Source organism: Salvelinus namaycush, chromosome 39, assembly GCF_016432855.1.
Source record: "Salvelinus namaycush isolate Seneca chromosome 39, SaNama_1.0, whole genome shotgun sequence".
Taxonomy (NCBI): Eukaryota; Metazoa; Chordata; class Actinopteri; order Salmoniformes; family Salmonidae; genus Salvelinus; species Salvelinus namaycush.
Genome location: NC_052345.1, coordinates 12,649,469 through 12,674,312, shown reverse-complemented (window position 1 = coordinate 12,674,312; position 24,844 = coordinate 12,649,469). Strand labels below are relative to the sequence as shown.

The following is a 24,844-nucleotide window of genomic DNA, read 5'->3' as shown; positions in this document are numbered from 1 at the left end:
AACCCCCTCCTCTTGTTCCGCTTATCAGGCATCCAGGTAGGGTTGATCTTATATTTAGGGTTGATCTTAGACTTATATTTCCCTCACTAACTTTAAACATCAGCTATCTGAACAGCTAACGGATCGCTGCAGCTGTACATAGCCCATCCAATCTACCTACCTCATTCCCATATTGCTTTTATTTACTTTTCTGCTCTTTTGCACACCAGTATTTCTACTTGCACATCATCATCTGCACATCTATCACTCCAGTGTTAATCTGCTAAATTGTAATTACTTCGCTACTATGGTCTATTTATTACCTTACCTCCTCACGCCATTTGCACACACTGTATACAGACTTTGTTTTTTTCTATTGCGTTATTGACTGTACGCTTGTTTATTCCAGGTTGGGCTGGCCAGCCAGGTCTCATAGACTAGATGTAACATAGTAGATGTAACAAATGTAAATCGGGACACTCAAATGAGTATGATATGCTACGTTTGGCATGGTAACATAAACCAGATGGTTAATTCATGCAAAATGAAACTAGGGTGGTTGGTCGGGCCGGCAATGAGCACTCTGCAAGCATGCTGCCCTCCAAAGTGATGGCACGGTGCAGACAGAACATGGTTTCCATCCGATCATGCTACCTCCGCTACATGTAGGCTGTATAATTTTGCCTGCTCTGGACTCCAGGGAAGTGACATGATATATCCCTAGTTGACAATGAATGCTAACATTAATGAATTTCTGCACCAAATGCAGGGGTAAAACACAGTTTATTTCTGTAGCCTATCTTGTGTTTTGAAAATGCATCAACATTGATGGCTGTAATGCTACATTTGCGCGCATGTTGGTGTGTGCACACGTACATGTGGGTCACAAGTTCTGTACCACTCCTTTTTTGGGGCAGCAGGTCCAAAAGCAAGGACAACCACTGGGTTTATTGATAGTGGCAACAAATGGAGTTAGTCTGGATATATAAATGGTAGGCAGCAGTATTTCTTACAATCTTCTATTTTGACTGGAATTGCGTGGCCATTCTTAATAAGTGCAGCATTTATTGCAGTTCAAAATACAGTGAGCTCTTGTGATGGAAATGTTATACTTGTGCTTTTCTATTTTACCAATATCTATGCTATATGTTTGTGCTTTTTCTATAAACCAATCTCTGTGTTCATGCAAGTGACTGACTGAACGAATCTTCACAATCAGTAGCTGCAATTTTCCAGTACGCCCAGACCTTGTTTTGAGAATGAAAGTTATCTCAGTTTCAAGGTCTCAGCTTAGAGATAAGGAGCCTCGTGAGGTATTGGTCTGTCACATGTTATGAACTAGTATTGGTCGGTCACATGAATGAAACAAAACAGTAATGATGAATTATTTATGCTAAATCATGCAAATATAACTTGTCTGTGTATAGCCGTATATAAGACAACTGCTGGGACTGCCCCAGCAGAGCTCCTGATTGACATGTGGTGCATTGAGTTGGTTGGAACCAGTTGACAAATAAGCAATGATTCATTTAAGATTGACTCTGAAAGTAGTATTTGGTCCCATGTTTCTAGCACGCAATGATTTCATCAAGCTTGTGACTCTACAAATTTGTTGGATGCATTTTCTGTTTGTTTTGGTTGTGTTTCAGATTATTTTGTGCCCAATAGACATGTATGGTAAATAATTTGTCATTTTAGAATATGTTTCTGAACACATCTACATTCATGTGGATGCTACCATGATTATGGATAGTCCTGAGTGAATCGTGAATAATGATGAGTGAGAAAGTTAGACACACCCATCATACACCCCCCAAAAATGCTAACCTCCCCTGTTGTTGTAATGGTGAGAGGTTAGCATGTCTTGGGGGTATGATATTTGTGCTTTCGGTGAATTATTGACTTCAGACCACCACAAAATGAGATCCTCTTGAAAGCTCTATGTTTTTGAGGACTCAAAGCACTGACTGGGTTAGTACAGGGATTTTTGACCGCTTTCATTCCACATTTGTCACACAGAGAGACAATGCAAAGGCACAAGCACCCCAAATGAAAAACACTGCATTGTGGAAGTCTGGGAGAGTCACATTCGCGCCAGATTGTTCTGGTAGCTCATTATCCCTTGCACGACTAAGTGGAGCAATTAGAAGTCTTCAATCTATCATTCACGAGCGGGGGACCCACTGACAGTGCAGTCGTCTGCAGCAGGAGCATGGAATGGGAGGACAGTTCGGATCCCACAAGAATGTGGCTGTGGTAGAGCTTGGACGATAAACCGAAAATTACAGACGCCTGCATTGCCTTCCTCTCACCGAATCATTTTGCGCATGTCGGATAATTATCTGTGATTTTTGATACACAACATTCCTGTTCAAAGGCACTGAAATATTTTGTCTTGCCCGTTCACCCTCACATACACAATCCATGTCTCAATTATCTTGACTTCAAAATACTTCTTTAGCCTGTCTCCTCCCCTTCATCTACAATGATTGAGGTGGATTTAACAAGTGACATCATTTTGGGCTCATAGCTTTCAGCTGGATTTACCTGGTCAGTCTGTTATGGAAAGAGCAGGTGTTCTTAATGTGTTATACACGCAGCACTCAAACAGGCACTGAAGTTATAACTTTGACATGTAAAGACGACAGATACAATACAAAACAATGACATTAGAATTGCCCATTATCTGGACATATTCTCTGAATTTAGAAATAATGATTCCAGTATGTTTGATTTGACAGCTTGGATCCCGTGTGGATTTTAGTTTCCATAGAAATGTGTAAGTCCCGAACTTCAAGCAACACTACATCATGTACCCCAACAATTAATATGACTCAATTTAGTCCAGCATAACCCTTTAAAAATCTAAATAAACATCTTTCACAGTACATGATTTTATATATATATATATACACTGCTCAAAAAAATAAAGGGAACACTTAAACAACACAATGTAACTCCAAGTCAATCACACTTCTGTGAAATCAAACTGTCCACTTAGGAAGCAACACTGATTGACAATAAATTTCACATGCTGTTGTGCAAATGGAATAGACAAAAGGTGGAAATTATAGGCAATTAGCAAGACACCCTCAAAAAAGGAGTGATTCTGCAGGTGGTGACCACAGACCACTTCTCAGTTCCTATGCTTCCTGGCTGATGTTTTGGTCACTTTTGAATGCTGGCGGTGCTGTCACTCTAGTGGTAGCATGAGACGGAGTCTACAACCCACACAAGTGGCTCAGGTAGTGCAGTTCATCCAGGATGGCACATCAATGCGAGCTGTGGCAAAAAGGTTTGCTGTGTCTGTCAGCGTAGTGTCCAGAGCATGGAGGCGCTACCAGGAGACAGGCCAGTACATCAGGAGACGTGGAGGAGGCCGTAGGAGGGCAACAACCCAGCAGCAGGACCGCTACCTCCGCCTTTGTGCAAGGAGGTGCACTGCCAGAGCCCTGCAAAATGACCTCCAGCAGGCCACAAATGTGCATGTGTCTGCTCAAACGGTCAGAAACAGACTCCATGAGGGTGGTATGAGGGCCCGACGTCCACAGGTGGGGGTTGTGCTTACAGCCCAACACCGTGCAGGACGTTTGGCATTCGCCAGAGAACACCAAGATTGGCAAATTCGCCACTGGCGCCCTGTGCTCTTCACAGATGAAAGCAGGTTCACACTGAGCACATGAGCACATGTGACAGACGTGACAGAGTCTGGAGACGCCGTGGAGAACGTTCTGCTGCCTGCAACATCCTCCAGCATGACCGGTTTGGCGATGGGTCAGTCATGGTGTGGGGTGGCATTTCTTTGTGGGGCCGCACAGCCTTCCATGTGCTCGCCAGAGGTAGCCTGACTGCCATTAGGTACCGAGATGAGATCCTCAGACCCCTTGTGAGACCATATGCTGACACATGCACATTTGTGGCCTGCTGGAGGTCATTTTGCAGGGCTCTGGCAGTGCACCTCCTTGCACAAAGGCGGAGGTAGCGGTCCTGCTGCTGGGTTGTTGCCCTCCTACGGCCTCCTCCACGTCTCCTGATGTACTGGCCTGTCTCCTGGTAGCGCCTCCATGCTCTGGACACTACGCTGACAGACACAGCAAACCTTTTTGCCACAGCTCGCATTGATGTGCCATCCTGGATGAGCTGCACTACCTGAGCCACTTGTGTGGGTTGTAGACTCCGTCTCATGCTACCACTAGAGTGAAAGCACCGCCAGCATTCAAAAGTGACCAAAACATCAGCCAGGAAGCATAGGAACTGAGAAGTGGTCTGTGTTCACCACCTGCAGAACCACTCCTTTATTGGGGATGTCTTGCTAATTGCTTATAATTTCCACCTTTTGTCTATTCCATTTGCACAACAGCATGTGGAATTTATTGTCAATCAGTGTTGCTTCCTAAGTGGACAGTTTGATTTCACAGAAGTGTGAATGACTTGGAGTTACATTGTGTTGTTTAAGTGTTCCCTTTATTTTTTTGAGCAGTGTATATATATATTTTTAAAGGATTCACCAAAAATGTTTTGGTTGAGTCGGTCTCGGAAAGAAACGAGGCGCGCATGCAGTTTTTGCCAAACAATGGAAACTGGGTGTAGTGTCTTAGCTCTTATTACTTATTTATATAATAAGAAAGACTCTGAATACAAGAAATGGAACTGGAGCTTCACATTTACTGAAATGAGTTAGTACCAGAATAAACATAGAACAACACTGCGCATGACCAAGGATGCTCCATTCTTAAAGGGGACATCAGTAATTAACAGAACATAACATTCCCTCTCTTATACAATCAGAGTTACTTTTACCAAACCACAACTGAAACACTTCCCAGAACTTGTTGTAGTTATTTTGCATCTTTTAATTTGAACTTGAACAGTTAGTTTTTGTTTGTTTGTTTATAAGTCCAGTCTGTCTGGTGGACTGTGGCTTCGTTCTGGGTAGCGCCTAGGATTGTCTGGAGGCTCCTGAACATCCTCAGTGTGTGCTTGCTCCCTTATAGGTTCTGCTATAGCAGCACCTTCATCAACACGTTCCCTTCTTTCAGCCTGGGGTCTCTTTACTGCCCCACCGCCCTCTACAGTTCCCTGTGTGTCACTCTCAGGAGCTCTCTGTGCCTGTTCTCTCTCGATTGTTGTGCTGTTTTCCGTGGAATGCATTTGGTTAATGTGACGCCGCCACATTATGTCTGGGCTCACTTGAACCTGGTAAGTTCTGGGTCCCGTTTGTGTATGTACGGTCCCTCTTGTCCATTTCCCTCCTCTTCTGTAGTCTCGCACCATCAAAAACAATTGCGCATCGGAGCTTTTGCCATTGGCACCGGGATGGAGTGAGGGACAACTTAAACCTCATGCCCTTTAGCCAGCAGGCCTGTGACTAGAGCACTACAGATGCCAGGGGCTTGGATCAGATACATAAAGTGCTTCTTTCAAAAAACTCTTACAAATATTAAAAAAGAGGGGGTATCAAAACAATGGAAAACAATGGACTCGGGGAGGGAGGAAAGGAAGAGGAGGGTGGGACGAAATTCCTGGACTCACATGAACGGTTGGGGATTCTTCTTTTTTTGAATAATTTTTTTGAGAATAGGATGGCAGAGTTTGGAGAAAGAGAGCGATAGGGAAGGAAGGAGAGGGACCTCAACCCAGGATGAGGCTGGACTTACCCTCTGGGGAGTTCCTGTGGCATGACAGCATCCCTGCGGCAGGCTGGGAGAACCCTCCTGACAGCTGGAGCGTCTCATCCCTCTGATCTGGAGCAGGAATGGCCTCTCCACCTACATCATTATCTAAAGATGGGAAAGGAGACAGGATAACATACTTGAGACTCTTAAGCATTTAAACATGTGGTAATAGCATAGACAGAAACAAGCCTATATGCACTAAATATTTAACATTTCAACATAGCTGCGGGAAGTAAGGGTGGTGCTGCATCACTCCCTGATAAATAAATACAAATGTTTTTTGTAGAAAATGACTGCACTAGGCCTTCATTTCTCCTGTAGGAGAAAAATAGTAATCAGCAAGAGCACAAGAAAAACACATTAAACTGTCCTCACCAGCATTCCCCATGTCACGAGGAGACTTTTGAATTTAGAATTTTATTTAACCTTAATTTAACTAGCCAAGTCAGTTAAGAACAAATTCTTATTTACAATGACGGCCTACCCCGGCCAAACCCGGATGACGCTGGGCCAAGTGTGCGCCGCCCCATGGGACTCCCAATCACAGCTGGATGTGATACAGAGATGAATGGAAAAACGGTAGGTGATTAGAAAACATAACAGAAAGGAGAAGGAAAACTACATGAAAACAAAGTGAAAGAGAAAATCCTCAACAATGAACGCCCATTGTTTAACTTTGAGGAAATGACAACACGGGAAACTCTAGATTGATATCGCACACACACACACGAACACAGTGTTAAGCCAACATCTCACCCCGGCGTTGGAGTGTTTGTGGCTGTTGGAGGAGGACTGGGCAGCAGCTCAGTGTGGCAAAGGGCTCTCCACATAGCACTCCAGTGGCCTTCCCACCAGTTTGATTCTCATTTATTGACAGCGAATTAACTGGCTAATCCCCAAATGATAAAGAGCTACATTCTAATCTACAGACGTCTATTGTCAAAAGTGATAATGTTTAAGATGCTTGATAGCGTTATAAGCAGCCGAACACCGCATCTAATGAAGTAGAATGAAACTAAAACTGCTTAGCTTGTAAAACTGCTTAGCTTGTAAAACTGCTTAGCTTGGCCATTTCATGGATTGACCCTCACAAGAGGTTGCGAGTTATGACCTAGAAATGAAAGTTTGGAGGAAGAGTGAGCGATGAATTGGAAATACTCCAATTCAACATCCTGCCTGGGGGCAAGGCAAAACCCACTCAGTCTCCCCACCTGACCTTTCAGACAGCATGCGGAACTCCCCTACTCAACAGCTGCTAATTAGATAAATCAGTTGGATTTATTGCATCATAGGGTGCTTAGACTGCTTTCATTCCACATTTGGCAAACAGAGACAACGTTAAGGCACAAGCACCCCAAATTAAAAAACACAGCATTTTGGATGTCTGGGGGAGTCACTCTCCCCCCCAAAAAGTATATTTTGAGGACATCAGTTGTGGACGGGCACCCGGTAATTCTGCTAGCTTATTATCCCCCACACAACAAGCTCATCAAAACGTTTTGGAGCAATTAGAAGTCTTCAAACGTTTACAGGCGGGGGACTCATTGACAACTGATCATAGGGATGGAAGAACAGCTCTGCTCCCACAAGGATATGGCTGTGGTCTATGGTCCTCCCACTTCACCCGGTACACAAGGCCTCAGTAGCGGTGCGTGGGTAAAATCCCCGGGGAAGACAAGCCAGGAAGAAAAAAAGCCATATTACAACCTATGTGTTGTGATAATTGTGTTGTTTGCTCTATAACCTGTTAGTTCATATGCCTTGACACCGTGATATATAGGCCTAAGGCAGAGACAATAAGAAGACACAGTGTCAGAATAAATTCAACCACACCTTTGTTTCGTCACAAAACCGAGAGAGCAACACCTGTCCGGTGAAGTCCACATTGCATTTTGAGTGTAACAAACAGTTAGGAGGGCCGAGTGTCTGCGGGTTTTCGCTCCTACCTTGTACTTGATTGATGAATTAAGGTCACTAATTAGTAAAGAACTCCCTTCACCTGGTTGTCTAGGTCTTAACTGAAAGGAAAATCCAAAAACCTGCAGAAACTAGGCCCTCCATGGAATGAGTTTGACACCACTGATTTACAGTATCAGACTACTAAACAACTATTGATTTAGAACCACGGAGAGTTACTGCAAGTTGAAATGAAAACAGGGACTGCCTCCACTATTCCAGTACCATTTCAACTTCAACATAATGTGTGTGTGTGAGAGAGAGGGAGAGAGAGAGAGAGAGAGCGAGAGAATGCGTGCAAGTAAAAAACATGTCTACTCACCCCATTTGTAGAGCAGGGGTGTCAAACTGATTCCGTGGAGGGCCTAGTGTCTGCAGGTCATGTTTTTGTCCTTTTAATTAACACTTAGACAACCAGGTGAGGGGAGTTCTTTCCTATTTAGCTTGGACAACGAGATGCAAAAATGTGTTTGTTTTCTGCAAATGACGTTCTGCTTTTGATGTATTGTGAATGGTGTGAACCCAAACTGGCTTCCCTTGACACTTTTTTAGGTGCGCCAGGACAATTCACAACTGAGCTCACTCAGTTTAGCTCAACGCTGACTGGCTACTATTATAATTATTTTTTTAATCAAGGGAGGCCATATGCTCACTGGCTTCCCTTGCATTCAATGCAACAATGTCAATATTTTTGACCAGACAGCATCAGATAGATGGCCTACACATACTAAGGAAGAGGGGCAATGTTTTACTCGCTTGGATGCATTCAGCCTCTTGCGAATTGAAGGAAAAAATATACATTTTTTTTTTTTGTACATTTTGGGGGGGGGGAAGGCTGGTTTCCCTTGGCATCCATGAGCACAGGCTACTGCAAGGCCTGACAGTGACACAGGGGAAGAATGGAGGCCTGACAAAGGAGAATTCACTGGAGGTAATGCAGAGATTGTCATCAATATTCCAGCATGGCTCAGACTTAGTCCTGCTGGAATTCAGTGTAGGAAGGAACTGTGTCAATAACAGAAGTGCACACAGCCATAAGACAGCTGAACAATTAATCAAATGGCCACCTGGACTATTTGCATTGTTTTTCCCTTGTTTTTACACTGCTGCCACTCGCTGTCATTTATCTATGCATAGATGTACAAATTACCTTGACTAACCTGTACCCCCACACATTGGCTCGGTACCGGAACCCCCTGTATATAGCCTCGTTATGTGTTAATTTGGTTTTTATTTTAGTAAATATTTTCATAAAACTGCATTGTTGGTTAAGGGTTTGTAAGTAAGCATTTCACGGTAAGGTCTACACCGGTTGTATTCGGCACATGTGAAAATGTTAATTTTGACATGACTTTGTCAGGTAAAGACTGACTCAAAAGGACTGACAGTGATTCCTTATCAGACAATAGAATATTGTTTCTCATGGTCTGAGTCTTTAGGTGCCTTTTGGCAAACTCCAAGCAGGCAGTCACGTGTCTTTAACTGAGGAGTGGCATCCGTCTGGCCACTCTACCATATAAAGGCCTGATTGGTGGAGTGTTGCAGAGATGGTTGGCCTTCTAGAAGGTTCTCATCTCTACAGAAGAACTCTAGAGCCGTCAGTGACCATCGGATTCTTGGTCACCCCCCTGACCAAGGCCCTTCTGCCCAGTTTGGCCGGGCAGCCAAGCCCTACAAAAAATCTTGATTGTTACAAACAACTTCCATTAAAGAATGGAGGCCAATGTGTTCTTGGGGACCTTCCATGTTGCAGAAATGTGGTAGCCTTGCCCAGATCTGTGCCAAGACAATCCTGTCGGAGCTCTACAGACAATTCCGTCAACCTCATGGCTTGGTTCTTGCTCGGGCATACACTGTCAACTTTGGGACCTTACGTAAACAGGTTTATGCCTTTACAAATCATGTCCAATCAATTGAATTTATCACAGGTGGACTCCGATCAAGTTGTAGAAACATCAAGGTTGCTCAATGGAAACAGGATGCATCGGAGCTAAATTTCAAGTCTCATAGTAAAGGATCTGAAATGTAAATAAGGTATTTCAAGATTTAAGTTTGCAGAAATGTTAAACCTGTTTTTGCTTTGTCATCGTGTATAGATCACTGAGGATTATTATTTATCCATTTTAGAAGGCTGTAACGTAAACAATTTCGGAAAACATCAAAGGGTCTGATTACTTTCCAAAGGCACTATACTACAAACCCCAAGGTACCTTATTGCCATTAGTGTATAAACTGGTTACAAATGTAATTAGAACAGTAAGAAAAACATGTTATATCCATGGAATACGGTCTGATATACCATGGCTGTCAGCCAATCAGCATTCAGGGCTCAAACCACCCAGTATATAAATCTATGTAGGTTATTGAATTACTACAGCTAACTGCGCCATTAGCATCAGAAATAAAGACATAGCCGTGTATGGTCAAAAATGACTTTTAATTTGTGCCAATATTCATTGCGACTTTTACAGTGATAAACAAACCTGCATGAATTTGGATGAACAAGTAACGGTCATGTAGCCCATCTGACCATTCAACATCTTCAGAAAAGCACTTCAACATGAATTCACTAAAGCCATGTGTACAATTTCATTCAAATTACATTTGAACAAAATTGAACTGTGTGGGTAAATACATACATTGAACCACAGGTTTCTGTACAAGGCAGACAGTAAAATAGGCATCAGACCTGTAAGAGAGACCGTGACAGAAGTTTGAACAAAAACTCTGGACAATTTGCTTAACGTACCAAATTGTTGGCTCCCACATGGAGAATGAAAAGATTAGGCAAAACGAGAAGTAGGCAGAGCTGTCATAAGGTCACTTGTCATTCTATCAGATGGAGACCACACACAAACAGGCATACTTTAACCTGTTGAGAAAGTTTCCCTTTAAAAAAAGAGCATAAAAACCACTCAAACCTGGCACTGAAGTTAAAACTTTGACATGTAAGGACTACAGATACAAAAATTAAATCTTATTTTCCCATTTCATGACATAAGAATGTCCATTTTTCAGGACATAATCACTGAATTTAGTCTTCAGAAATAACGCCAGGGTTTGATTTGAGAGCTTGGATCCCGTGTGGATTTTAGTTTCCATAGAAATGTTTAAGTCCCGAACTTCATGCAACACTACATCATGTACCCCAACAATTAATTAATACGACTCAATTTAGTCCAGCATAACCTTAAAATAAAAACATTCACAGTATAACTTACCTCCCCCTCCCTTTTTTATTTTTTTTATTATATATATTTTTTTAAACAAAGGCTTCACCAAAATGTTTTGGATGAGTCGGACTTGGAACAAACCAGGCGTGCATGCAGTTTGCCATTCAATGAACACAGTGCAAAAGCAACAACTTCATATGTATCCATTTTTTTGTTTTTCAAAACCTTTTTGATCACGCATCAGAACTTTTGCCAAAGACACCGGATGGAGTGAGGGACAACTTAAACCTCATGCCCTTTACCCAGCAGGCCTGTGACTACAGCATTACAGATGCCAGGGGCTTGGATCACGTACATAAAGTGCTTCTGTCAACAACAAAAAAGTACCAAAAAAAAGAAGTATCAAAACAATGTAGACTCGGGGAGGGAGAAGAGGACGGGACAAATTTCCTGGACTCAGATGAACAGGTGGAGATTCTTTTTAAAAAAAGATAAAAGGACGGCGAGTTCTGAGAAAGAGAAGGACGGACCTCAACCCAGGATGAGGCTGGACTTTCCCCCTGGGGGGTTCCTGCGGCCTGACGTCATCCCTGCGGCAGGCTGGGAAGCGCCTCCGGGTGGCTGGGGAGCCTCATCCATCTGCTCTGGGATGGGAATGACCTCAACAGTGTTATCTAAACATGGGAAAGCAGACAGGTTCACACGCTTGAGACTCAAGCATAAAATGTAATACTGCTACTTGAAGCTTTTAAACATCTGGTAATAGCAAAGTCAAAATACACAAACACTATTAATGGTAAACATTTAACACTACAAATCATGTTTCCCCCCCCCATGAATATGTATTCTTAATCTGGACAACTTGTTTATTAAGTGGAAGTTAGCAAGCAATACATTAAACTTGTCCTCACCAGCATTTCCCATGTCATTGTCTCCATTCTAAGAGGAGATGAAGGGGAAAAAGGGTACTTTATTAGAACAGAAATGAGTAGGCCAACTACATGAAAGCAAAGTGAAAGAGGAAATCCTCAACAATGAACGCCTATTGTTTAACTTTGAGGAAACGTCAACATGGGAAATTCTAGATTGTGTGTGTGATCAGCGTTGAGCCATCTCACCCCGGCATTGGAGTCTTCGTGGTTGTTGGAGGACGACTGGGCAGCACATCTCCTCAGTGGAGCCGAGGGTTCTCCACACAGCACTCCAGTGGGCTTCCCACCTGTAGATACACAAAAGTGACACAATTAACATGGTTTTAGTCAGACAATTCCCAGGGAATGAGGATCAATCACCAAGCGATCGAGGCCTTACATTCAAATGTACAGACATCATGCCAGTGATACCATTTTAAATGCTTGATAAGTGTTATAAGTAGCCAAACACCTCATCTAATCAAAAGAATGACAAACTGCTTAGCTCTGCCATTTCATGGATTGATCCTACTGCTCATGGTTTATTTTTGTTATTGCCAAATCACAAGGGGTCGCGAGTTATGTCCTAGAAACGAAAGTTAGGAGGATGAGATAGCGTTCACAGCCACAAAGACAGGGAACACACCAATTCAACATCCTGCATCCTGCCTGGGGCAAGCCAGAAACCACTCACACCACAAAGACAGGGAACACACCAATTCAACATCCTGCATCCTGCCTGGGGCAAGCCAGAAACCACTCACACCACAAAGACAGGGAACACACCAATTCAACATCCTGCATCCTGCCTGGGGCAAGCCAGAAACCACTCACACCTTTCAGATAACATGTGGACCTCCCCTGCGCAACAGCTAAAAAATAAATAAAAGACAAGTTGGATTTATCATAAACTGAACAAAACTATAACAAAAAGAGTTAGTTCATAAGGAAAGCCATCAATTCATTAGGCCCTAATCTGGATTTCACATGACTGTGAATACAGATGTGACCAATACTCATCTTTTGGTTAAAAAAAAAGGGTGTGGATCAGAAAACCAGTCAGTATCTGGTGCGACCATTTGCTTCAAGGCAGCGCGACATCCCATAGCATTGATCATGCTGTTGATTGTGGCTTATCAATTTTTGTCCCAACCAAACACGGTGACAGCTTTTCTTCTAATATCTGTGAAGCGAAAAAATATTTAACCTTTATTTAACCAAGTAGGCAAGTTGAGAACAATTTCTCATTTACAATTGCGACCTGGCCAAGATAAAAGCAGTTCGACATACAGAGTTACAAATGGAGTAAAACAAACATACAGTCAATAATACAGTAGAAAAATAAGTCTATATACACAATGTGAGCAAATGAGGTGAGATAAGAGGTAAAGGCAAAAAAAGGCCATGGTGGCGAAGTAAATACAATATAGCAAGTAAAACACTGGAATGGTAGATTTACAGTGGAAGAATGTGCAAAGTAGAAATAATGGGATGAAAAGGAGCAAAATAAATAAATAAATACACAGTAGGGTGAAGAGGTAGTTGTTTGGGCTAAATTATAGATGGGCTATGTACAGGTGCAGTAATCTGTGAGCTGCTCTGACAGCTGGTGCTCAAAGCTAGTGAGGGAGATGAGTGTTTCCAGTTTGAGATTTTTGTAATACGTTCCAGTCATTGGCAGCAGAGAACTGGAAGGAGAGGCGGCCAAAGGAGGAATTGGTTTCGCGGGTGACCAGAGAGATATACCTGCTGGAGCGCGTGCTGCTATGGTGACCAGCGAGCTGAGATAAGGGGGGACTTTACCTAGCAGGGTCTTGTTGATGACCTGGAGCCAGTGGGTTTGGCAACGAGTATGAAGAGGGCCAGCCAACGAGAGCGTACAGGTCGCAGTGGTGGGTAGTATTTGGGGCTTTGGTGACAAAATGGATGGCACTGTGATAGACTGCATCCAATTTATTGAGTAAGGTATTGGAGGCTATTTTGTAAATGACATCGCCGAAGTCGAGGCTCAGTAGGATGGTCAGTTTTACGAGGGTATGTTTGGCAGCATGAGTGAAGGATGCTTTGTTGCGAAATAGGAAGCCAATTCAAAATATAACTTTGGATTGGAGATGTCTGGAAGGAGAGTTCAGTCTAACATCTAGGTATTTGTAGTTGTCCACATATTCTAAGTCAGAACCGTCCAGAGTAGTGATGCTGGACAGGCGGGCAGCGATCGGTTGAATAGCATGCATTTAGTTTTACTTGTATTTAAGAGCAGTTGGAGGCCACAGAAGGAGAGTTGTATGGCATTGAAGCTCGTCTGGAGGTTAGTTAACAGTGTCCAAAGAAGGGCCAGAAGTATACAGAAATGGTGTCGTCTGCGTAGAGGTGGATCAGAGACCCACCAGCAGCAAAAGAGACATCATTGATGTATACAGAAAAGAGTCACATTATCATACATGAACATGATCTGCCCTCTTGTGGAGGAAGTTGCAACTTGCATCCCACATACAGAGTATCTCCAGGGTCGATGAAATTCAATTTAAGACTTAATGCAATTTAATACCATTTGTGAAGTCTGCGCACACCTGCTGATATCCCCCTCCAGAAATGAGCCTGTTGGCAAAAAGTTGTATATTTAGGGCTGGCTCTTAAAGTGGAACTGACAGTGTTAACCAATTGGCAAATGTGAAACAGACTATCATAACATCAGTAAAAAATAATATAAAAAATCCACCGTGCATGCTACAAAACTAAACTTGGTTTTAAAAATAGGTTATTTTACCCCCCAAAAAATAATCCATAACGCAAACTAAGGCATTGTTGGCAGAATAGATGGATTCAGTTGAATGCATGGGTAATAATTCACCAATACATTTCTTGGTAGTCCAACAAATATTGCCATCAGGTTAAATAGCAGCTGTATTTATAAAGCCCTTTTTTACATCAGTCGATGACAAAGTGCTGTACAGAAACTCAGACTAAAACCCCAAACAGCAAGCAATGCAGAAGCACAGTGGCTAAGAAAAACTCAAGGCAGGAACCGAGGATGAAACCAGGCTCTGAGGGGTGGCCAGTCCTCTTCTGGCTACACAGGGTGGAGATTAACAGTAGACGGCCAAGATGTTCATAGATGACCAGCAGGGTCAAATAATAAGTCACAGTGGTTGTAGAGGGTGCAACGGGTGGCTAACATGCAGACCAGACAGCTCACGTTGTCAGTGAGCATTGCAAAATAAAAATTTACATGTTATTCAATAATTTCACGCGAATTCAGAATTCTTCATAGCCAGGCACTAAAATAAAACTTGGTTCCATTTTAGCCATTTGACGCACTGCATGTCCCACCTCTCCAAGCTACTCATTGGTCATTACGAGCCTTTACCCGTGGGTTATTGAAAGACGGGAGGTCCACACTCCAGTCGGACAATGCACCTTAAAGTTACACCACCATCAAAATTCTACAAAGAGCAACAACTTTTTTTATATAAAGCATTTCAGGTCAAAAACAACCCATGTTCATCTCCCAGGTCCAATTAGCTAGCAAGTCCAGGGATGCACACTGGTGAGGGCCCAAAAAGGATACTTTTTTTGCACTGAAACATACAAAACAATTTTTAAATTAAATCCCTGCTAGGGGGAAGGAGAGGTTTTAAAAACATCCTAAAGATGGATTCAATACATCGCTTGACATGTTTCTACTGACTGTTACGGAACTTTTTGACATGGTCTGCTTTTAGTGAACGCACTTCCTGACTTTGGATTTGTTTACCAAACACGCTAACAAAAATAGCTATTTGGACATAAATGGACATTAGCGAACAAAATAAACATTTGTGGGAGTCCTGGGAGTGCATTCTGACGAAGATCAGCAAAGTGAAGATTTATAATGCTATTTATGAGTTTTGTTGACTGCACAATTTGGCAGGTAACTGTATGGCTTCCTTTTGTTGCTGAACGCTGTTCTCAGATTATTGAATATTGTGCTTTTGCCATAAAGCTTTTTGAAATCTGACACAGCGGTTACATTAAGAACAAGTGTATCTTTAATTCTATGTAAAACATGTATCTTTCATCAAAGTTTATGATGAGTATTTATGTTATTTGACGTGGCTCTCTGCAAATTCTCCAGATATTTTGGAGGCATTTCTGAACATGGCACCAATGTAAACTGAGGTTTTTGGATATAAATATGAACTTAATTGAAGAAAACATGTATTGTGTAACATGAAGTCCTATGAGTGTCATCTGATGAAGATCAAAGGTTAGTGATTCATTTTCTCTTCTGCTTTTTGTGACTCCTGTATTTGGCTGGAAAAATGGCTGTGTTTTTCTGTGATTTTGCGGTGACCTAACAATCGTTTGTGGTGCTTTCGCTGTAAAGCCCATTTGAAAATCGGACACTGTTGGGATTAACAACAAGATTACCTTTAAAATGGTATACGATACATGTATGTTTGAGGAGTTTCAATTATGAGATGTGTTTGAATTTGGCGCCCTGCACTTTCACTGGCTGTTGTCATATCATCCCGTGAACGGGATTGCAGCCATAAGAAGTTAACATAAATCTTCAATAACGTTCCAACCGGAGAACTCCATTGACTTAAGATGTGCGATGGAACAGAGCTACCTCGCATGTGAACGCGCATGGTCAGCTCATGGTAGACCTGACTCATTCCCGTCTCCTTCGGCCACACTTCACAGTAGAGGCAGACAAGGTTCTACATACTGTTGACATCTAGTGGAAGCCGTAGGAAGTGCAAACTGATCCATATCCCACTGTGTATTCGATAGGCGATGAGTTGAAAATCAACCAGCCTCAGAATTCCCACTTCCTGTTTGGATTTCTTCTCAGGTTTTTGCCTGCCATATGAGTTCAGTTATACTCAGACATCATTCAAACAGTTTTATAAACTTCAGTGTCTTCTATCCAATACTACTAATAATAAGCATATATTAGCAACGGACTGAGGAGCAGGCAGTTTACTCTGGGCATCTTTCATCCAAGCTACTCAATACTGCCCTGCAGCCATAAGAAGTTAACTAATTAAACAAAGAATATGATCCGTCTGTAAAATAAAAGTTGTTAATGTGAAACTAACTTTCAGCTAAAAAAATAATGTAAAGAAAGCAATCCAAAATGTTATTTGTTGGCTAGACTTTCCTGCAAATGACACAAGTATTGGGAGAAAAAAAATAAACACTAACATTCCAGTTAGCCATTTATAATAGAACGCTTGTGACCCCCCCCCCCACACACACACACACACACACACACGGTAGAAACCTCCCCCCCATCTTAAGTAGAAATAGAATGAAACAAACAAGCATTCTTTTTTTGCTCTTTTATAGTGGGCACTATAGTAGACATTGATCAAGTACACAAGGCTACATGTGTGCAAAAATAACATTCACTGAGTTAAAAAAAAAGTGTAATAATCCCCAGTCACAAGTGTTACTGTCAATGAAAACAAAAGCAATATCTTAGGGCTACACATTACATTGTACACCTTCTGCCTTTGGACATCTGTTCTATAATGTACCAGCAGAGCAGGATATCAATTATGCCAACAAAGGGTCTCTTTCAGGCAGTGTACACCTGGCATACCCCTTTGAATCCACTGTATTGAATGATGGAAGGAACACCATACTTTCCCCACCTCTATACAGTGGTGACATCCAGCTTAAGCCAGGCCCAGCTCCACTTGTTTAACAAGCAATGCCTCTTTCACCTAATTCTCTCAATCTGAAAATTTACCACGTACTATAGAGGGAAAACAATGTAACATTTCAGATTGCCAGGGTCTGGTAAGCAACTAACACGTTATAACTTGAGGAACGGCAAGGAGTCATAAACCAGTTAATATTACGGCGAAAGGTTAGGTTACTAACTTTCATCTGATGTTGTAGCTGTCTGACCTTATTAGCCAGATAACTGATCAAATTGAGTTTATGGTGTGAAATTAAGTTGGCAAATGTTGCCCAACATTTCTGGCTGGCTAACGGAGAATGATCCAGCTGGCAAGATACTTAATGCTAACAATACTTGTACCACACTTTCTCCCCATCTCAAGCTTTCCAAATGCTAGTGGTTTTAAGTACGCGTCATCACCTTCTCACCTACCTCTTCGTGGTTCAGGGGACATGCTGCTGTAAATTAACTTGTATAAAGAGCGAGTGCTGATGCTGTAACTAGCAAATTGGTTGTTCCTCTCTTCAATCGCGTGCTGCATTCCGTTATGTGAATGTTTGGATTAATACTGGCTTTATCCCAGGCTCAGCCAAAAGCGCATCACTCGTTCACATGCAACCAGTAGTCATCCAAAGTCTCCCCGCCCAAACTTCTCAGCTCTACACAAATCACACAAGTCACCCATTTTGGATTCAAACTGCAAAAGGTGACTAGTTTGCATCCCTAAGCAACAGCTAGCCATCGTAATGACATTCCAGACAATTCTGTGCTGCCAACAGTTTGGGGAAAGTCCTTTCCTGTTTCAGCATGACAATGCCCCCTTGCACAACGCAAGGTCCATACAGAACGAGATCGGTGTGGAAGAACTTGACTGGCTTGAACAGAGCCCTGACCTCAACCCTATCTAACACTTTTGGGATAAATTGGAAAGACGACTGTGAGCCAGGCCTAAATCGGCCAGCTTCAGTGATCGACCTCTAATGCGCGTGGCTGAATGGAAGCAAGTCCCCGAAGCAATGTTCCAACATCTAGTGGAAAGCCTTCCCAGCAAAAAGGGTGAGGGGCCCCAACTCCACATTAAAGCCAATGATTTTGGAAAAAGATGTTCGACGAGCAGCTGTCCACATACATGTAGTGTACTTTCATTGCTGGAAGAAGGTAAAGCACATCACTGTTGACCAAATAATGGATTTAGAACCACCAAAAATTCTGCAGAAATGTTTTACAGCCTAATCACCAAGAAAGCAAAATAACTTTGGTAAGAGGGCAAAGTCAGTGTCAGTAATTTTAGTTTACCTGCCCAGCTCTAATTAGGGTTGTCTATCAAATTGTAAAGGACTTTCATCATGCTTATAGAGAAGGGCACTCAACATGTACTGCACTGACACAAATGACTGATAATTGGTTGAAAGAAATTGATAAAGATTGTGGGAGCTGTACTGTTAGATTGCAGTGCAGCCTTTGATATTATTGACCATAACCTGTTAAAAGTACAAAAGTACACTACCATTCAAAAGTTTGGGGTTACTTAGAAATGTCCATGTTTTTGAAAGAAAAGCACATTTTTTTGGTCCATTAAAATATCAAATTGATCAGAAATACAGTGCAGACATTGTTAATGTTGTAAGTGACTATAGTAGATGGAAACGTGACTTTTAATAGAATATCTACATAGGTGTACAGAGGTCCATTATCAAAAACCATCACTCCTGTGTACCAATGGCACGTTGTGTTAGCTAATCCAAGTTGATCATTTTAAAATGGCTAATTGGTCATTAGAAAACCCTTTTGCAATTATGTTAGCAGAGCTGAAAACTGTTGTTCTGATTAAAGAAGCAATACAACTGGCCTTCTTTAGACTAGTTGAGTATCTGGAGCATCAGCATTTGTGGGTTCGATTACAGGCTTAAAATGTCCAGAAACAAAGGACTTTCTTCTGAAACTTGTCAGTCTATTCTTGTTCTGAAAAATTAAGGCTATTCCATGCAAGAAATTGCCAAGAACCTGAAGATCTCGTACAATGCTGTGTACTACTCCCTTCACAGAACAGCCCAAACTGGTTCTAACCAGAATAGCAGGAGTGGGAGGCCCCCGGTGCACAACTGAGCAAGAGGACAAGTACATTAGAGCGTCTAGTTTGAGAAACAGATGCCTCAAGTCCTCAACTAGCAGTTTCATTAAATTGTACCCGCAAAACACCAGTCTCAACGTCAACAGTGAAGAGGTGACTCTGCCTAGAAGGCCAGCATCCCAAAGAAACAGCCATCTCAGACTGGTAAATAAAAAGATGGGCAAAAGAACAGACACTGGACCGAGGAACTCTGCCAATTTCTCACATGGAAAAGTTGCGGATAAATCGGCCTCTGTAGATATTCAATCAAAAAAATAAGGCTTATTCCAGCTACAATAGTTATTTACATCTACACTATTTCTGATCAATTTGATGTTATTTTAATGGACAAAAAAAAGGCCATTTCTAAGTGACCCCCAAACTTTTGAATGGTATTGTATGTCTTGTGGCTCTTCAACCTCTGCCATATTGTGATTGAGCCATCTAATAGAACTCAGAGGGTTTTCTTTAATGGAAGCTTCTCTAAAGTGTCAAACAAGTAAAGTGCGCTGTACCACAGGGCATCTCTTTAGTCCCGCTTTTCTATTTTTTCCAATGACCTGCCACTGGGTATAAAACAAAGGATGTGTGTCCACGTAAGCTGATGATTCAACCATATACGTGTCAGCAACCACAGCGAATGAAATACTGAAACCCCTAACAGAGTTGTAGCAGTTTTGGAATGTGTGGCCAGTAATAAACTGGTCCTGAACATAAAAACTAAGAGCACTGTATTTGGTACAAATCATTCTCTAAGTTCTAGACCTCAGCTGAATCTGGTAATGAACGGTGTGGCTGTTGAACAAGTTGAGACTAAATTACTTGGCGTTACCTTTCATTGTAAACTGTCATGGTCAAAACAGATTCAAATGGTTGTAAAGATGGGGAGAGGTCTGTCCATAATAAAGAGATCCTCTGCTTTTTTGAAACCGCACTCCAAAAAGCAAGTCCTGCAGGCTCTAGTTTTGACTTCTCGATTTTTGTCCAGTCAAGTGATGCAAGGAAAGACTTAGTTAAGCGGCACATCTTGCTCTTCATTGTAGTCAAAGGGCTAATTCTTATAAGAAACGTGTTGAAAATACCAAATTGTTTGCAGTCAACTTACACATAGCTCTGACACACCCCATCAGACATGCCACCAGGGGTATTTTCCCAGTCCCCAAAACAAATGCAAGAAAGTGTACAGTATTATATATAGCCATTATTGCATAGAACTCCGTTCCATCAAATGAACAGCAAACCTGGTATCAAAAAACAGATAAAGCAACACCTCACAACACATTGCTTCTTCCCTATTTTACCTAGATGTATTGATATGTACATGTAGGCTACGTTTCCCTTTTTACATTTTTATTAATATAGTCCAGTCCATGAACTGTTCTTGTCTATTAATGTTCTGTATGTCATGTTCCATGTGGACACAAGAGTGGCTGCTGATTTTGCAACAGCTAATGTGGATCCTAATTTTAAAAAAATATGTGTATAGGCAATTTTGCTCTCTCCTCTGGCAACGGCTCGACTCACATGACGTACACACACATAGTTGGATAGCTCTAACATTTTGAAAGTGTGCCTCTAGTATTATTTTAAGTTAAAAATAGTAATAATTGCCGCAATGGCAACAATTAAGCAGTGGCACTATAACGGAAACACTGTAGTCATCTGTTGCATTTTTTAAGACCTTTGAAAACTGAACTTAAGACAGTACACTTAGAAATTAATTTAAGATTTAAAGACTGAGGACATGAACAGAAGAGTACTGATAAATTACATAGGCTACATACAGCTATAGAGGCACAGTTTAAGTATTAAACAAGAGGCTGTGGTAGGGTAATGGGTTACCAGGTGGGTTGTTCCTCCGATGAGCATGTGGGTCATCTGGTTCAGCAAAGATGTTGGAGGCCATCTTGTTTTTGCGATTGGGGGGCTTTTCCTCATCATTGCCAAAAGAGATGTTGGAGGCTCCTCCAGGGGGGCGCAGGACCCTAAGCAACAAATCAATCAGAAAAGTATTGAGTAAAATAAATAACTAGACTAACTTGCATCTTTCTTACTGGTATAGCCTTAAACTAGGATTTGTACCCTTAAAGTAAGAGTCCCTGCTCAAGAAAAAATAAGTGCACACACACCTGTCTGATATTTTGCACAGGACAAAGGGCATCATCACCAGGCTACTTGGGGATTAAGTCAGTGTCTGGTGCACAACACTACATTAAGACCAATTCCTTTCAAAGCCTTCCTGACACCTGTCATTATGGTGGCCTGGTTAGCTGACACATTGACTGGAGCTAATCTAGGCAGACACACTAAATGCTTTAAATTCATGTTAGAGATGGGCTCCTGCTGGCTCCACTCTTCCTGCAGTGAGTGAACCCACCTTTAAGCCGAGGTCTTAGAGGATGAAAAATGGGTGTGACAAACCCATGGAGACCAAACTTCAGGATTTTTAAAGCATGAAATAATATTTGAAATGGCAGCTTCTCTGCATTTAGAGATAATGATAGAAAGCAATACCTTCTGTTAAGATTAACAATTAAAACTACATATTTTTGATTTACATGCCTTGTGTTTGCATAAATGTAAACCAGGTGCAAGCTCACTTGATCGATTTTCACAATAACAGACATGTTAGGTTCCCCCAGCCCACACTACAACCAGTAGGTCATAAAATACCCAGATGTCATTGTATGTGGGGCTGCTGCTTCGGCCTGATATCAACCTTAATCAAGCCAGTTAAAAAAGATGGAAAATAATTTATGTCTGATTAGCATAGTTGGTTTTGCAAGTCAGTAACTAACCAAATATAGGTTTAGTGATTATTTAATTTGAGCAAATCTAGTTATGGACGAGGGCTGCATGGTCGTGGTTGGCAACGTGGATACTGGTAACGTTAGTCGGCTAGAAAAAGCATCTTCCACATGGGGCCCCACCCAACCATAAAATTAACTAATTGATTTGCTAGCCAACGACAAGTGTCATGCTAGCAGTCTGTTTCTAGTGTCATGCACACTGCATTGGATAAAAGAACACGCAAATGTTGATTCATTTGAAGGCAATCAGTTAGAACCATTAGCTTGCTTTTACACACCTAAGAGCACGTCGTTAGCTAGCTACATTCCCTAGCTAAATGCTAGCAAGCTAACGTTAGCCTGTTCCACATACAAAGAGGCAAAAATCAACGGTGGTTGTGGCCACAGATGCATTTATCGTAAAATACATCCTCTCACAAATCATATACAATGCCATTAATACGAACAGGGTAAGAAAATTGTGTATTGTTTGACAGTTAGTTATTGTTCACCAGATAGTTAAAGGTTAGCTAGCTAACTTAGCTGTCTAGATGAGGGCTGCATCATTTGACATTTGGCTGAAAATGCAAGGGTCTTGACATGTCATGATGCTTACCTGGAGCTGCTTTTTGCTCCGGCTTCCATGCCTGAATATATAGTTGTCGTCGTCATTTTGTGAGAGACTGGTAAGAGTTGATAAGCTATCGCAAATAACACGACGATTTTGGCGTTTTTAGACCAATATTTCACCACCTCAGACTCGTTTTACTCCACCCAGTACAAGCAAAAGGATTAATCGGCCTTTAAACCACAAACGTGAAGAGGGCGTTTCCATGGTTGAATTGCCACCCACAAAAGGACGATTCGTTATTTTGATTGGTTCCTGACTCATTAATCATGCATTTGATTGGAGAATCGGTGTACGACCTGCGCGCCCAAAGAAAAGCGCACTGTCCTCAGCAACAAAAAAATTATCCATATGATGTCTGAATCTAGAGATATTATAACCCTCCTTTCTGTACAATCAAACAATTTGAGATAAATCCTTTCCTGACAAATACTTCTGTTTTTACACCCCATATAGAACCAATCAGTTGATACAATAGAGAACAATCATGAAAAATCAGACTATATGAATCAGACAGAAGCCACTCCTCAGTAAAAGGCACATGACAGCCCGCTTGGAGTTTGCCAAAAGGCACCTGAAGACCCTGACCATGAGAAAAATGATTATCTTGGTCACCTGGACTGCATTTCCACAGGCAGCCCAATTCTGATCTTTAATTCCACTAATTGAACTTTTGACCAATCATATCATATCTTTTTCAGAACTGATCTGATTGGTCAAAAGACCAATTAGTGAAAAAAATATCACAATTGGGCTTCCTGTGTAAACAGATGGTTGATGATCACCAATTCATATCGTGTTCCACTAGTCAGTAGATCAGAATCATAATCATGAACTAGTGGGTAAGTAGATGACCTGTCATTCATATCGTCAGATTTTTTAAATTATTGTTCTCTATTGCATTGACTGACTGGTTCTGTATGGGGGTTTTAAGCAGTAATATTTCTATTTGATATTATCATTATGTCATGACTTGGATTTGAATCTTTATTTAAAGCTTATTCATCAAACATCCCCCTTTCTTTTTATGTCTGATGGTCCAGCACCAACCTCAAGACAATTGCTTTAATTTTTTGGAAAAGGCTTCAAATCCAAGTTAAAATCCAGGTCATGTGACATTATTAACCAAAACACAGGGCACTAATTACCTTTTACAGTTTGTGTGAGATTGACACACAGGCATATCAATAAAATGGCACTTTTCCTAACAAAATGTATTGAGACATCAGCTGCCCATCATCAAGAGTACATGGCAGGATAAATCTACAGTGCCTTCGGAAAGTATTCAGACCCCTTGACTTTTTCCACATTTTGTTACGTTACAGCCTCATTCTAAAATGTATTAAATAAAACAATTTCCACAGCAATTTACTCACAATACCCCATAATGACAAACAAAATCAGGTTAAGACATTTTTGCACATTTATTAAAAAGTAAAAACAGGAAATCCTTATTTACATAAATATTCAGACCCTTAACTATGAGACTCGAAATTGAGCTCAGGTGCATCCTGTTTCCATTGATCATCCTTGAGCTGTTTCTACAACTTGATTGGAGTACACCTGTGGTAATTTCAATTGATTGTTTGAGTTGGGAAGGCACACACCTGTCTATATATGGTCCCACAGTTGACAGTGCATGTCAGACCAAAAGCCAAGCCATGAGGTCGAAGGAATTGTCTGTAGAGCTCCGAGACAGAATTGCATCGAGGCACAGATCTGGGGAAGGGTACCAAAATATTTCTGCAGCATTGGATGTCCCCAAGAACACTGTGGCTTCCATCATTCTTAAATGGAAAAAGATTGGAACCACCAAGACTCTTCCTAGAGCTGGTTGCCTGGCCAAACTGAGCAATAGGTAGAGAAGGGCCTTGGTCATGGAGGTGACCAAGAATCTAATAGTTACTCTGATAGAGCTCTAGAGTACCTCTGTGGAGATGGGAGAACGT

General features: G+C 41.6%; 1 protein-coding gene across 2 annotated transcripts; it reads right to left on the bottom strand.

Moving 5' to 3' along the window:
• Nucleotides 1–10,038: 10,038 nt before the first annotated feature.
• Nucleotides 10,039–23,062, bottom strand: LOC120032636 (jupiter microtubule associated homolog 1-like). Of its 2 annotated transcripts, XM_038978814.1 has the most exons (5): nt 22,884–23,062; nt 21,321–21,463; nt 11,902–12,002; nt 11,695–11,722; nt 10,039–11,457 (listed from the first exon to the last, which is right to left on the bottom strand). In XM_038978814.1, the coding sequence occupies exons 1-5, from the start codon at nt 22,937–22,939 to the stop codon at nt 11,315–11,317; spliced, it is 471 nt and encodes a 156-aa protein (XP_038834742.1). In that variant the 5' UTR covers nt 22,940–23,062; the 3' UTR covers nt 10,039–11,314. The 2 variants fall into 2 exon arrangements, with proteins under 2 accessions (XP_038834742.1, XP_038834743.1); XM_038978815.1 differs by lacking the exon at nt 11,695–11,722.
• Nucleotides 23,063–24,844: the final 1,782 nt, after the last annotated feature.

What these genes read in the sequence shown, in the direction of transcription:
- LOC120032636 (XM_038978814.1), bottom strand. Translation starts at nt 22,939, where the DNA reads ATGACGACGACAACTATATATTCAGGCATGGAAGCCGGAGCAAAAAGC. An exon ending in ACGAAGACTCCAATGCCGGG is followed by an intron (nt 11,723 to 11,901) that starts GTGAGATGGCTC and finishes ATCTCCTCTTAG; the next exon opens with AATGGAGACAATGACATGGG. An exon ending in CAATGACATGGGAAATGCTG is followed by an intron (nt 11,458 to 11,694) that starts GTGAGGACAAGT and finishes TCCCATGTTTAG; the next exon opens with ATAACACTGTTGAGGTCATT.